The sequence below is a fragment of the Mesocricetus auratus genome, unplaced genomic scaffold (assembly GCF_017639785.1).
Source record: "Mesocricetus auratus isolate SY011 unplaced genomic scaffold, BCM_Maur_2.0 Super-Scaffold_100040, whole genome shotgun sequence".
In the NCBI taxonomy this organism is placed as follows: Eukaryota; Metazoa; Chordata; class Mammalia; order Rodentia; family Cricetidae; genus Mesocricetus; species Mesocricetus auratus.
The window spans coordinates 6,617,597-6,631,787 of record NW_024429217.1 but is presented as its reverse complement, the minus strand read 5'-3'; the positions used below and the strand labels follow the sequence as shown (position 1 = coordinate 6,631,787).

Here is a 14,191-nt window from a genome sequence, read left to right as displayed (position 1 = left end):
CTGAAGAGAAAGATTACACTTTTCCATTGTTACAGATGACTTGTGCGAGCTCTCTGACTCTCTTGTGTGTCTACCTTAGTGGAATGGAAGTCAGTGCCCTTGAGGAGGGAAGAGTCTCCCAAAGAGGAAGCAGCCACTGTGACTCCCAACCAGGGGTCCTTTCCCATCTCTTTTCTTCCTGTCAGACATGCTCCAGCTGCAGAGACTGCGGGTCTGCTCTGTTCAGGGTTAAATCTGACCCTACTCTGTTAGGGTTGAATCGTTTATGAGTGTGGAGCAGTCAGTCGGTGCTGATTTCTCCTTGCTGGATGTGGAGCTATTTGTTTGAATTAGCTTCTTTAAGCCACAGCGAGGCGTAATGTTTTCCTCAAAGCGTCCCTCTCTGCCTTTGCCAGGGTCCATGGCAGGTCGCCAGCTGGTCCGGCAAGCACACACTTAGGGGCTGGAAGCAAACTCTCTTTCCATGTCCAGTCAAGCTCAAGCAACAAGTGAGGTCCTCCTTGCCAAACAGGGTAGCCTTTCCATTTCTCTTCTAACCTGCTTTAAGACTTCTTTACAACGGCAAAGCCAGGGACCAACATTCTGGACAATTGTGAGGCATCATGCATTTCCAACAGTATTGTTTAGAACAATCCAAGGCAATGATTCTCAACCTTCCTAACGCCGTGACCCATTAATTCAGTTCCTCATGTTGTCATGACCCCTAACTATAAAACTATCTTATTGCTACTTCATAACTGCAGTTTTGCTGCTGTTATTGTAATGTAAATTCTGATATGCGGCCTCTGCAGAGTCCCACCCCACATGTTGAGCACCACTCTTTAAGGAATTAAGAGTTAGGAAAGCAGAGCTGAGGATGTAGTTCAGTATAAATAAGGTATGGTAGGACACGTCTGTGACCCCAACATCCAAGAGGAAAAGGCAAGAAGATCAGGAGTTCAAAGTTACTCTCAGCTATATAGAATTTGAGGCCCAGTTTGACTACATGAGACCCCAGACATGGAGGCATGAAAATGAGCTACAGTTCTTTTAAGGCTGGGGAGAAGGCTCAGCCTGGAAGACACAGTTGTGACCAGCATGGGATGCTGTCTCAAGCAAGATGGATGGTGAAGATGACACATTTACACCTTACAACTTGAGGCTGCAGTCAGGACTGGGAGTAGTTAATGGTACAGCCCTGGCCTAGCTCTTCAAGACCCTGGGTCTAATGATGTAGCCTGTGAACTCTGAGACTCACACTGCATGCAGAGGTACAAAGACACACCTCTTCTTTGGAGGCAATGAGAGCATCTTTTTAAAACCAGCGTGTGTGTGTGACAGCCTTGTCTTCTTGGCCTTTGTCATTAATGAGTGACAAAAGTAAGATAAGACAGGCAACAAAAGATCTACTCTATGACTTTTGTCAGTGAGCAGGTGACTTAGCACAAGAGAAGAATACTACATGGAAATCATAGTTGATGCCTCAGTCTTGGACGATCAGTCTTTTTCTTTCCCTCCTTTCCTCTCCTTCCCCCTCCCTCCCTCACTCCCTCCCCATGTCTCTCATCCCCTCTCTCCCTTTCTATCCCTCTTGTGTCTCCTCACAATAATAGTAGCTAATGAAGGTTTCACACTTGGACTTCCTTTTTCCTTCACCGAGTTTTCTGAGAGCGGGTCAGCAGGGTATCAGTCTTAGTCATCAGGTGCCTGAGCTGTTGTGTTGCCCCTGTGAAAACAGCCCATGCTTTACAGCCACTTCTGCTTGCTTACTTTGTGGTCTAGACTTGCTGCTGACACTGACCTCTGTTAAACTAATGCCATGCCCCAACCCCGTGACTCTGCCCCATATTTCCAGCCTCATCCCAGCTCCCTCACTCCACTCCCACCCCTCAAGCATCAACATTTCCCTTCTTCCCAGACAACCCAGTTTGTCACACTGATTCCTTTCAAATTCCGAATGGAAAAATCAAAACTATTTTGGATTCCCACTTCATCTTCCAAATCACCCAGCATATTCCTCCCCTGTCTCTGGCCTCTGCTTGTCTCTTACCCAGTCTTTATATATCTACTACATCCAGGCTTTCTCTTCTCAGCTCTCATGCACCTGGTTGTAGCTCTTGGGTTTTCTAACCATGGCTCTTTAATCCGTCGAGTAACGAGCTCTTGGAACTCGGAGACTCATACAATGAGGGCTATTTTCTGGCTAACCCTGTGGCACACTACCATTTCTTATGCCCTTACAAAGCTATTTTATATCCATTTGTGACAGCGATCAAAGGAAGGAGGAGGTGTATGTATTACAGATGGTCTGTGAGAACATTTTCCAGCCACCGAAGATCCTGTAATTAAGTCACACGGTGGCCAATCTGATGAGAAATGTAGAGACAGAACATTGAGGGGATACATCAACAATTACAATACTTTTTATTGATTTTTTTTTGCTTAGGTGGCGTGTGTGTGTGTGTGTGTGTGTGTGTGTGTGTGTGTGTGTGTGTGTGTGTTCACGTATTCACCTGTGCCCACAGAGGTCAGAGACAGCACCACATTCCCTGGAACAGGATTAACCTATGGTTGTGAGCCCATGTGACATAGGTGCTGGGGACCAAACTCCATTCCTTTGCAAGAGCAGTATGTGCTCTTACCTGCTGAGTCATCTCTGCCACTCTGCAATGCTTTAAATAAGCAGAATTAACAGTACTTGCCATATTAGGACCTAATCTCAATACGATTTTTCTGCTGATAGAAGAGTGTATTAGAAACTTAATTGCTTCAACACTGAATGTGGGGGCTGGTGAGATAGTTCAGTGGCCACTGGCATTTACTGGAAAGCTTGTTGACCTGATTTCCATCCCTGGGACCCGCATGGTGGAACGACATAGCTAAACTTTGCAAATCATCCTCTGGCCTCTGTGGCAAGTGCATCTCCTCCCAGTAAAGAAGTAGTTGCACAGATATTAACTAAATACATGCACATGATAAAATACCTTTTAAAAACTGAATGTTGATTCAAATGACTTTAGGATATGTCTTCTTTGTCTCCTGTGACAATGACTTACTTAAGTAATGTGTCCTTCCTCTCATATGAGGATCCCAGGTCCCACACAGGCAGAGGCAGAAAATGGAGCAGTCATTGCCAGGCGCTGAGGAGCAGGCAACAGGACCCGAGTTTTATGACTACTAAGTGTGAGTGGACGAGGATGAAAAGATTCTGAAGTGAAATAGTAACGGCTGCCCACACGGGGGGGTTCGTGCTCAGTGACAGGCATGGTAAAGATGGTAAAATTTACATATATTTAAGCGCAGTAAGTGATTTGTAGAAAACAGTTTTGCTGTGGTGGTTTGAACGAAAATGACCCCATAGGCTCATAGGGACTGGCGTTGGGCAGTGTGTCACTGAGAGAAGTGTGTAACTGTGGGCGGGTTTTAGGTCTCAGAAGCTAAAGCCAGGCCTATTGTGGCTGTTTCTTCCTGCTTCCTTCTCATCCAGATGTAGACCTCTCAGCTCTTCTCAGTATCATGTCTGCCTGCCTGCCACCAAGGCAATAATGAACTAAACCTCTGAACTGTAAGTCAGCCTCAATTCAATGCTTTCCTTTATAAGAGTTGCGGGGGTGATGGTGTCTCATCACAGCAATAAAATCCTAGCAAAGACTATTATTATTGTTATTATTATTGTTGTTGCTATTATTATTAGAGATGGGGATCTTTCTATGTAGCACTGACTGTCCCAGAACTTCTTATGTAGACCAGGCTGGCCTTGAACTGATAAAGATTGCCTGACTCTGACTCTAGACTGCTGGAATTAAAGGCATGTGCCACCATGCCAGGTGTTTTTTGTTTGATTTGTTTTGTTTTGTGTTTGGACACAGTCATTTTAGGAGTTATAGACGTGAAGAATGAAATGCAATAATGCAAAACTTACTCTGAGGGAATTCCTTTTAGAAAAGGCAATGTGCAGCTGGGGATGTCCACAGGGACAATGCCCCTGTACTCGTCTTCAAAGAGACGTCAAAAAGTCTACAGTTGTTTGTAGTTTAGCCATCTTGTCCCAGACATGATTGTAGTCCTAGAAAATTTGCTTTTTGGAGGTATAGGTCTGTTCTCAAAGGCCAAAGAGATGGCTCAGTGGTTAAGAGCACACACTGCTCTTGCAGAGGTTCTGAGTTTGATTTGCAGCCCATGGTGGCCTATGATTCCTGTTCCAGGAGATTCAACATCCTCTTCTGACCACCAAGGACACCTGTCCTTGTGTGGCCTGCTCACACACACACACACACACACACACACACACACACCACACACTCACTTGTATACATAGTTAAACTTAGAGAAAGGTCTGCTCTCAATTACTGGAAAATAATACCTTCCCAGAAACACTTCTGGAGCCATCTGCCTGGGAAAGAGGATGGTTGGGGGCAGATTCACAACCCTACACCTGCCAGCCACCCCCCATCACCTACTATTCTTGAATAGAAACACAAAGCACCACTCATCACCACTCTATGAAGAAAACAAACAGAGGCATTTCACTGTGCCAATATCCACGCCAGTGCCAGCGGGTGTGTTTGGCTAATAATATCTGTGCAGCCAACAAATGCCACGTACTGCAAAAGTGGAAGCCTCTGGAAAGTCTCCAATGAAATAAAACTTCATACAAGACTTCACACTTGCAGATTTGGAGAACTTTCATTTTGAAGCCTACCTCTGGCAAAGTGTCAGGTTCATTTATTACGGTTGGGGAATAATAACGTGCAAACAATAGTTCAAAACTGTCAGTAAATTCTTCTCAAAGTTGAACTGTTTCTGGTGTTTCAGGTATAAGGTTAGACTAGCAGGTATCATTAAAGCATGAATCACAGACTGAATCATGAGTAACTCTGACAGCACCACACTGCACTTTAGATCCTACTGGGTGAAGGGTAGGCAGAAAAGTCTCAGTTCTACAGCAGTGTGCCAATGGGCTCCAGTGGAAACTCACTGCTTCCCCAGAACCCCTACCAGGCTGCAGCTTACCTACCTGCCCCAGGGATTATGCCTGCTCATTCATTCTCTGGACCTTCCTTCCTGAGAACCTCTCAGGGTCAAGCAGGACGCTCCAATGATTTCCTTATCTTCCCACTTTACCTGGGTCCCAGTGGTGTAGACAGTCAGCAGAAAACATACAATTACCTATCCACATGAAGGAATAATAGCCCAGGTCTTAGGATCTATACTACAGCTGCATATGACTTTTGTGGAAAGCTGAACAGCAGCCACCAACATTAAAAGCTGCTTCTCAAAGAACATGATGCGCTTTTCACAGAATTGGTCGCAAGTTATGAGACAGGAGAAGCAATGTTCTGTTTTACACTGTTTCAGACCGCTCCACGGCCTAGGTGCTTGGGACAGGAACCTGTTAGGTCTTACTGGTTTTCTGTCCTTCAGTTTGTGTGACAAATAGTAGTTAAATCCCAGTACATAAAGAATAACCTACTACCTCCCCTTCATAGTTGACAAACAGTATCATTGTCGGCCCTTGTGCTTCCAAATGAGGCACGTGTCCACTGACAGACAAGCTCCACCCTTGGAAATTAAAATAACTGGAACTGGGGCTGGCAAGAGGGCTCAGCCGACAAAAGCAATTGCAGCCAGGCCTGAGAATGTGAGTTCAGTCCCTGGCATCTGCATGATGAAATGAGATAACCAGTTGCAGCAAAGTGTCCTCTGACTTCCACAGTGTCACAAGTGTGTGCTCCTTGCTCCCTATAAATACAATAAAATGGATCACACTTTTCCTTTTCAAATGTGTGCAGAGTAATAATGAAAATATGAGCTTGCTATGGTGGCACACACCTCTAATCCCAGCCCTCAGGAGGCACAGACTCAGGAGGCCGGCCTGATCTACAGAGTGAGTTCCAGGACAGCCAGAAAGAAAGAAGAGAGCATATGGATGTAAGCTTTTAAAAGAAGAATTTAAAACAAGCCATCAAGCATAATGTTTAAACTAGTTTGTCTGTTTTAAAGTTTACATGCTATTTTTAATGTTATTGTATGTTTAAAAAAAAACGAAGCTAAAAGTTCCTGAAATTTAATTGGGAAAAAAATGTAAAGCGCTTTGATGGATCCCCCCCCCCATGATTTGTTCGATTTTTTTTAAAACAGATGGTTCAAATGCTCAAAGCAATGGAAATGTAGAAATGAAAAGCAGAACCTTAAGGAGTTCTCAGAAATCCTACTGAGGGCGCGGGATGGGCTCGAACAGACGCCTCTCTTGCTGGTTGCCAGGGTGGCAAGAGAAATCACGTTTGCTAGGTTAACCTCTGCTGCCTTTGCAGAAATTCTTACTTTTATTTTATTTTTACAGGGTTTTGTTGTGTAGTTCATGTTGACTTTGAACTCTCAATCTTCTTGCTTCAGCCTCTTGAATGCGGGTGTTGGTTCACCACTGCTACCAAAGAAAAAATTAACTATTCCTTTGAAAAGCAGGTCAACACAACCCATAGAGAATCTCCCGGCTTGTAGGCCTGCCACCAGGGTGTCAATTTAGACACTAAAATTGGGGTGCAAAAATATGTAAATTAAAAATCCTTCCCATCTTCTTACATACTGGGGGGTGGGAACACCCAAGTCACCTCACTGCTGATCAAGTCAGAACACACTTTTCACCTCGAAAGTTTGGGCAGTGAAACCTAAGTGAATCCTGGAAGCGGCAGGGAGGTCCAGCAGGCTTGAGGATACTGACTTCATCCTGAGTTAACCTGGGAGTCTCTCCTGGGAGGGACGCTGGGGGTTGGAGATAGTTTGGGGCGCACAGGGCCGGGCGATCGCAGTGGGCCTGGAGGGGAGCAGGTCGCGCAAGTCGGGCGCCGGGAGCGAAGTGCGCACGGCGGGCACCGGGCGGGGACCGGGCGGGGACAGCGAGGGGCGGGGAGCGCGGAGGAGGGTCGGCCCCGGAGCTTCAGCCCGGCCCGCGTGCACTCGGCACAGGCACAGGGGGCGGGTTTCCCTGCGGGCCCGAGTCGCCGCGGGCGGCTAAGTGCACGCCACTGTCCCCACGGCACAGGAGGCTGTGCTCCGCGGCGCAGCCAGCAGCCTCGCCAGCCCCACGCTGCGAGCGAGCGACGATGCACCCCGGCGTCAGCGCCCTGAGCCTCCGCCCGGCCTCAGGGCAGCTGCACTGAGCCCGGCGCGCGGGGCCCGGTCCTCCGCGCTCCCCCGCGCTCCGCCGCGTTCGCAGTGTCCCCGTGCCCGCCGCTCCCGCGGCCCCCGCGCCTGGGCCATGGGGCTGCCCACTCTGGAGTTCAGCGACTCGTACTTGGACAGCCCGGATTTCAGGGAGAGACTTCAGTGTCACGAGATCGAGCTGGAGAGAACCAACAAGTTCATCAAAGAGCTGCTGAAGGATGGCTCCCTGCTCATCGGGGCGCTGAGGAGTGAGTGGCGGGCCCCGGGGTGTGCAGGGCCCCCCGCGGGGTGCGGGACCCTGGTTGGGAAGCCCAGACCGAGCTTCTTTTGTTTGAATGGATTGGGGACAAAAGCTGAAGGGCTCCCCTGCTGGTGGCCAACAATGTCTGTTCTGAGTGGTTCCGATTTACTGCCCCGGCCCCCAGACAACCCTCCGGAGTAAACTTTTGTAGTTTGTAGCTAAAAAGATGTTGGGAACTTTCACTTTTGGTTATTGTTGTCAGGGTTTCGGTGCCTGATTGTGTTTTGCTCTGTTTTTATTCATTTGTTGTTGTTGTCGGCACGTCTGCACTGGCGAGGATGAGGCAGGAGGGACGTTAGGGGTTTGAGGCTAGTCTGAATTAAGAATGAAATAACACGTCAGGCAGGGCGACAGAGTGAGATCCTGTCTCAAAACAAACAAACAAACAAACAAACAAGCAAAAAACCTCTTGGGGATCAAGAGCCTGGTTTTCAGAATTAAAATGAAGGTAGAGAACTCTATAATATAAAAAAAAAAACACATACAACAGAGTCTTGATTTGACTTTTTAAAAATCTGCAGTTTGGCCACTGATAAGCTGTTTGGACGCAGCACAGTACCGGTGGATTTTATAACCTTACAGTTTTCTGTGAGTACTGGGTTTTGGCCGGCATCGTGTGTGGTGTTGGTCATTGGTGAGAGCTCGGGTCTGAGTTCAATCCAACATCTGATGGATGTCAGTATCTGGATTCCACCTCGTTTCCCACACCCCTCCCAACAGGATACTCTTTCCTCTTTTCTTCTCCAGAACTTCCCCTTCGATTATTGCAAATTAAAAAAGTCTCTCAAGCCAGAATTTCTCATACTGAGAACCAAGTGCTTAACCACCGCCTTTGCCAGGCCTGTTTGTGTCTTAAATAGAAGCTTGGGAAGGTTTCAGCTTCTGAGGCGAAAGTCTTGGGTCTCTGGCGTCTGGTGAGGGCACTAGGGTTGGCTGGAGAGGCCTCTGGATGATTTGGTGATCCCCAGGACTTTCAGGGGTGCTGTCAGTGCACAGGTGGAGTGCAAGTCTGTATGACTAGGGTTTGTGTATGCTTGCAACAGACTCGGCATGTGACCTACACTTTGAACACTGTATTACTAGCAAGGATTTCTCTTAGATGTCTTGAAATTAATGCCTTCCAGATCCCTTTTGGTTTTGGCCATACCCAGGGCCCAAATATTTATGCACCACTTGTGTTATTTATCCGGAATAAAGAAAATGTGTTTATGTCCATTGTCGGTGAATCTGAATCTGAGACTATGATAATGATTATTTACATGGTTTGTGAAGACCGGGCTTCTGTGCAGTTCTTTGAGCAGCTGTCTACACAGATGTGAACTCCCTTTCTATCTGGTTTGAAATCTTGGTTAGGGTCTCAGAACCTACCTCACTAGTACCAGGGAGCATGATGTCTCCTCAGAAGGGCCATCCGTTTCACAGTGTGCCATGCCAGGCTGACTCACACTTGGGGGGGGGGAGCCAATCTACATTTGGCGTTTCATGCGTTGAAAATGTTTCCTGACATGTGTTCTGTTTCACTGGTGATATTGCACACTTTCTCGGGATTCTTCAGTCTAGCTGTGTTTCTTGACCCTCTCTAGGGCTGTTCTCCAATATGACCCTGAGGGCGTGTTGAGGGTGTGAAGTCCTGGAGGGCACCGGAGATGCCCAACCTTTTGATACTGAGTTCTGAAAATACACTGGTCTGCATTCACAGCTATCTTGGGAAGAATGTGGCCTCTGGGCGGGACCCAGGTTAGACACACTGAGACCCTGCCTCCTGAATTCGGCCTTAGGCCCTTGAATGTATAAACCTGCTGTAGTTCTGTAATGCTTTAACTAACACACACTTGTTACTCTTTCCATTGTGGAAGAAACTTTTATTTCTCATTAAGTGAATTCCCGGGGTGGTGCCTTGCGTGGGACCCTGACCACCTGCTTCCACACGCTGGGACCACACACAGTGGAAGAAGAGTCCCAGAAGTCACTTCATTTGATCATGGGCCTGCCAACACACACACACACACACACACACACACACACACACACGGGCATACAGGCACACACCTGTATCAGCTGTCAAATATGCTTGAAGAGACAGGAGAGTGATGCTTTTGGCTCACCAATACACTTCTGTTCCCTGAGGATGACACTCCAGGCCAGGCTGCAGCTTTAGATGGCCGCCCTCCGAAGCTGCTAGGGTAGTGCCTGTCTGAAGGTTTGAAGTTGCCTTAGTGCTTTCCCAGGCCCACCAAGGGAGCCCTGTTCCAGTTTGGCCCTCCTGACTCTTTTCCTACCTATCTGAGGAGGTCTTCAACTAACCCTATGACCTGTTTAAGTAAAGACAACAGTGTCTGATTTCTGTTCTTAATGATGTGGTAAATTTTTCTGCATGTGTTCCTCTGTGTTTGCTTGATGCAGGGCATCTTATGAAGCCCAGACTGGCCTTGAGCTCCCTGTCTTCCTGTCTCTACCTCTTGAGTCCCAGGATTATTGGCACACGGCACTACACTCATTGTGTATGCTCCCTTATGGTTTATATGTACATGCCTGTCCCAATAAAACTATGCATGTCTCTTGACCCAGGATTCTTTAGCTGGTTGTATGGAAGATTGATTATATCTTGAATTAGATAGTTTTATCTTGTGGGTTTGTTGTGATTGGTATTGTTCCTTTATATTTCGAGACAAGGTCTTACTATGTAGTTCACACAGCCTTGAACTTGAAATCCAGCTACTTCAGCTTCCTGAGTTTTGGAATCACAGCATTGCATTGCCACAATGAGTTGAACCAGATTTAAACTTCATTTTATGCATGTGAGTGTTTGCCTGCATGTATGTCTGCAGCGTATGTATGCAGTGTCTGCAGAGGCAAAAGACAGTGTCAGATATCTGGGCTGAAGTTATAGATAGTTGTGAGCCACCATGTAGATTCTGGGAATCAAACTCATGTCCTCGGGAAGAGAAGCTAGTGTTTCTGTTTTTACTTGTTGATTTATTTACTTATTTACTTGTTTGTTTATTAGATGAGGGCCCCTATGTTGCCCAGGATAGTTTTGAACACCTCAGCTCATTTGCTTTTCTTGTCTTCAGTTTCCAGAGTTGTTGGTCTGACAGACTCACATGATTCTGCTTTAAATGACCCAGTTCCGTTTTCGTGCTCACTCTAAGGAAGAGGGTGACAGCTTAGCATACTCATCTTGACTTGAGTTCAAATTCCAAGTGTGATAGCTGGCAAGTAGCTACAAACATTACGCCTAGGGTTATTGACGTATAGAAGTGGTATCTGACATTGTTCTTGATAACAGTGACTCAAGTTTGGTTCCAGCGTGTGACTCAAAGCTCCACCCTTATCAAATAGTATGTTATGTGGACTTTACTCCTTTATCAGATGCTAGCCTTAAAGTTAAATCACAGGTTTTTACTGATTTTTTTCTTTCTAGCAATCGTCTGTGGTAAAATATTTCAGTATTATTCTCTCATTCTTTCCCGTGTGCTTGCATGACTTTTATTTATTATTTTTTGGTCTATACTTTGTATTTACAGAATCCTTGAGAGAAACATGAGCTTTGTTCTTGAAGTAGATTGCAAAAAAGAGAAGTGGGGTGATGGTAGGGAGAGAATAGGTTTAAAAGTAACCGAGATTTCAACGTTGTAACTGTAAAGGATGAGGTGATGCAGAGGTTACCCAACTTAGCCATTCTGCAGTTATACATGTGTCAGAATGTAACTTTATGTGCCACACGTATGTGCATTTTTGTCAGTTTTTATTTGCGTGTGTGTGTGTGTGTGTGTGTGTGTGAGAGAGAGAGAGAGAGAGAGAGAGAGAGAGAGAGAGAGAGAGAGAGAGAGAGAGAGAGAGAGAGAGCACACATACATGCACAGGGCAGAGGACAAGCTCAGGTTGTCATTTATGTTTTGTTGTTCAACCTGTTTTCAGAATGAGGGTCTATCACTGGCCTGGAACTCACCGAGTAGATGTGGCTGTCTGTCCATGAAGCTCCTGGGGTCCTTCTATCTGTCCATCAGTGCTGTGATTTGAACAAACATGACCACACACACTTTGTTTTTAAATTTTTATTGTGGGTTCTGCAGAGGGATCCCTGGTCTTCAGGCTTGCATGGTAAGCATGTTACGGAGTAAGCCGTCTCCCCAGCCAGGGTTTTGTAAATTAAGTCAACTGATAATTCCAATACCTGTTGCCCTCTGTATCTACAGTCAGCAAAAAAAGTGAAAAGAGAAAGACATAACTCTTTACACAGACTTTTCTTCATCATCTTCTTACTGTTCCACTGCTGTGAAGAGACACCATAAGCAAGGCAAGTATTGTAGACAGAAGCGTTTAATTGCAGGCTTACTTACACAGTTTCAGAGGGTAAGATCATTGTCATCCCAGCAGGAAGGAGACAGGCATGGCGCTGGAGCAGTGGCCAAGGGCTTTACATCCTGATCTGCAGGCAGCCGGCAGAGGTGGGGGGCGGGATTAGCACGTGCTCTTGAAACCTCCAAGCCTACTCCCCTCAGTGACGCACCTCCTCCAGCAAGGCCACACCTTCCAATCCTTCCCAGACAGTTCCACACACTGGGGACCAAGCATTTAAACATAGAGCCTGGGGGTTGGCATCCTCAGGCTAGCTGCCACAGTGGTTTCCCCAAGCACTAGGTATTTATGTATACCGTGTTAGGCATTATCAGTGCTCCAGAGACGAGGTAGACTGGGATGTGTATGTGTCCTAAGCCAACACTATGCCCTTTAATAGGTGATGCTCTTGGATTTCAGTGGCTTCAGGGGTCTCGAAACCATCCTGGTGGACACTGAAATAAGATGATACAGGCAGACTAGATAACCCCTCTGTCAGCATTCTTACCTACGGCCTGCTTGGCAGCAACATCTGGACCAGCCTTCCTCTATTCTGGCTTATGCTGGAACTGGCTAGCTATTTGGTTTGCTGTTGAGAGTTTCTTAAACCTGTATGCTTGGGGTTCTTTAAAAGGGAACAACCATGATAGAGACTCATATATATTCAGTTATTTATTGCGATTGTTAAATGTATGTGTGATGGCTAATCGTGGTTGCCAATTTGACAAGACCTGGGAAGAGGGAACCTCAGCTGAGGGCTTTGTCTACAAAGGAGTGGCCTGTGGGAATGTCTGTGAAGCATTTTCTTGGTTGGTGAGTTGATGTAAGAGCCCAGCCCACGGTGAACAGTATCATCCCTCAGAACTTTGGGAAGGCAGCTTACTGTGAGATAGAGAGCCAGTAAGCGGTGTTTCTCTATGATTTCTTCTTCAGGATCTGCCATCACTTCCCTCAGTGACAAAATGTGACCTGGAAGCCTAAACTGAATAAACCCCTTCCTCCCAACTCTTGCTCATGTTGTTAATCACAGCGATGACACCAGGGGAATACATAAGCATGAAACGAATTCTATGTATTACATTCATACTATCTAAAAAGCAAACACGTCTATAATTTTAATGTAAACAGTATTGAAAAACCAACACAAAAATAGTCAACTCTGTACAATTAATTTAATGATGTTGTTTTGCTGAAACTAATTCTCCTCTCACAGAGTGTTTGTTTGTGGCTTTTCCCCCTGGGACCTCCTTCAGTCCTGATGCCTTGTTGATGGTCTTCCCTCACTGACCTAGTCATTCACTAGACACCTGACTTTTAGAAGCAGATGTTTATGACATTAGTGCCCCATGACCCCAAGAAAATGCATTGTGCTCATTCCAGTGATTGGGATGGACACAAGTTTAAGTTGTAGAATATGCTAGGGAGGTAAGTAGCATAGGTTAGCATAGATATCTACTGTCAAGTCACAGACCTCAGTGTGAAGGTCACTGCTACACGGGTAGTGATCTGGAATGAGTAGTTGTTAAAGGTAAAAGGAAAACCCAGTGTCAGTAAACACAGTGAATTGTCTTAGAAAGGAAGCTGGTATGCTGGCATGGACCTGTCAGCCTACTGCTTCTGGGGTGCAGGCAGCAGGAGGAGGAAGGAGTTCATGGCTTGACTTGATACCTTGGCTATGTAGCAAGATCAAGGCCACCCTAGGCTGTAGGAGACCCTTCTAAAACAACAGCAATAACAAAAAAGGAGTTGTTGTGGGAAAGATGACAGACCCCATCCCCCATCTCTTGCACAAACTCAGCCTTGTTCATGGACTGTCACTAAGCCAGTCTCTGCTTGGGATACTTGGGACCTGCTCTGCATTCAGAAGTTTTGGTTGTATAAGAAAAAAGAATTAAGGAAAACGGGGAAAGGAAAGTTTACAGCATTGGAGAGACTGTCCATGGTTCCCTCCTGTTTACACAGTCATTTGCAGGCACTCTGAGAAATGTCCTCCAGCCTCTTTCTGGCGTTTGAACTTGCAGTAGGGGCATCCACGATGCCTGTTTACTCTGGAGTGCTGTTTCAATGCTGTGCTTTTCACTGAGGTAGTTTCACTTGCCGGATTGGGCAGTCCAGTCAAAAGTGTGAATGTGTAATTACCCCCACCAATCATTTGCTTCTTACTGTCCTCAGAACCCGAGGTAAATGAGCAGATGCCTTTCAAATAAGCTGTAATTAATTTTAGGGGCTGGATTCGGACTATGGCGCTTCAAGGTCATTTCGGGGGCCTTGGGAAGGCAATCACACTAGTGTTAATTTCAATGGGTGCCTTGGTGCTCATTGGAGTGGAGGTAAGTCAGCTTGGCTGATTGTTCCAATCTACCTCACGATGTGTTCCAGGAACTTAGTGGGAACTCTCGAACGCTG

The 14,191-nt window shown here is 46.2% G+C and overlaps 1 protein-coding gene across 1 annotated transcript in view; it reads left to right on the top strand.

The window, feature by feature from the left end:
• The first annotated feature begins 6,937 nt into the window (after positions 1-6,937).
• Positions 6,938-14,191, top strand: part of Arhgap42 (Rho GTPase activating protein 42) — a 226,544-nt gene continuing 219,290 nt past the window's right edge. Inside the window, exon 1 of the mRNA XM_005077326.4 lies at positions 6,938-7,391. Within this exon, the coding sequence (XP_005077383.1) occupies positions 7,238-7,391 (154 nt within the window). The 5' untranslated portion in view covers positions 6,938-7,237. The remainder of the gene's footprint in view (positions 7,392-14,191) is intronic.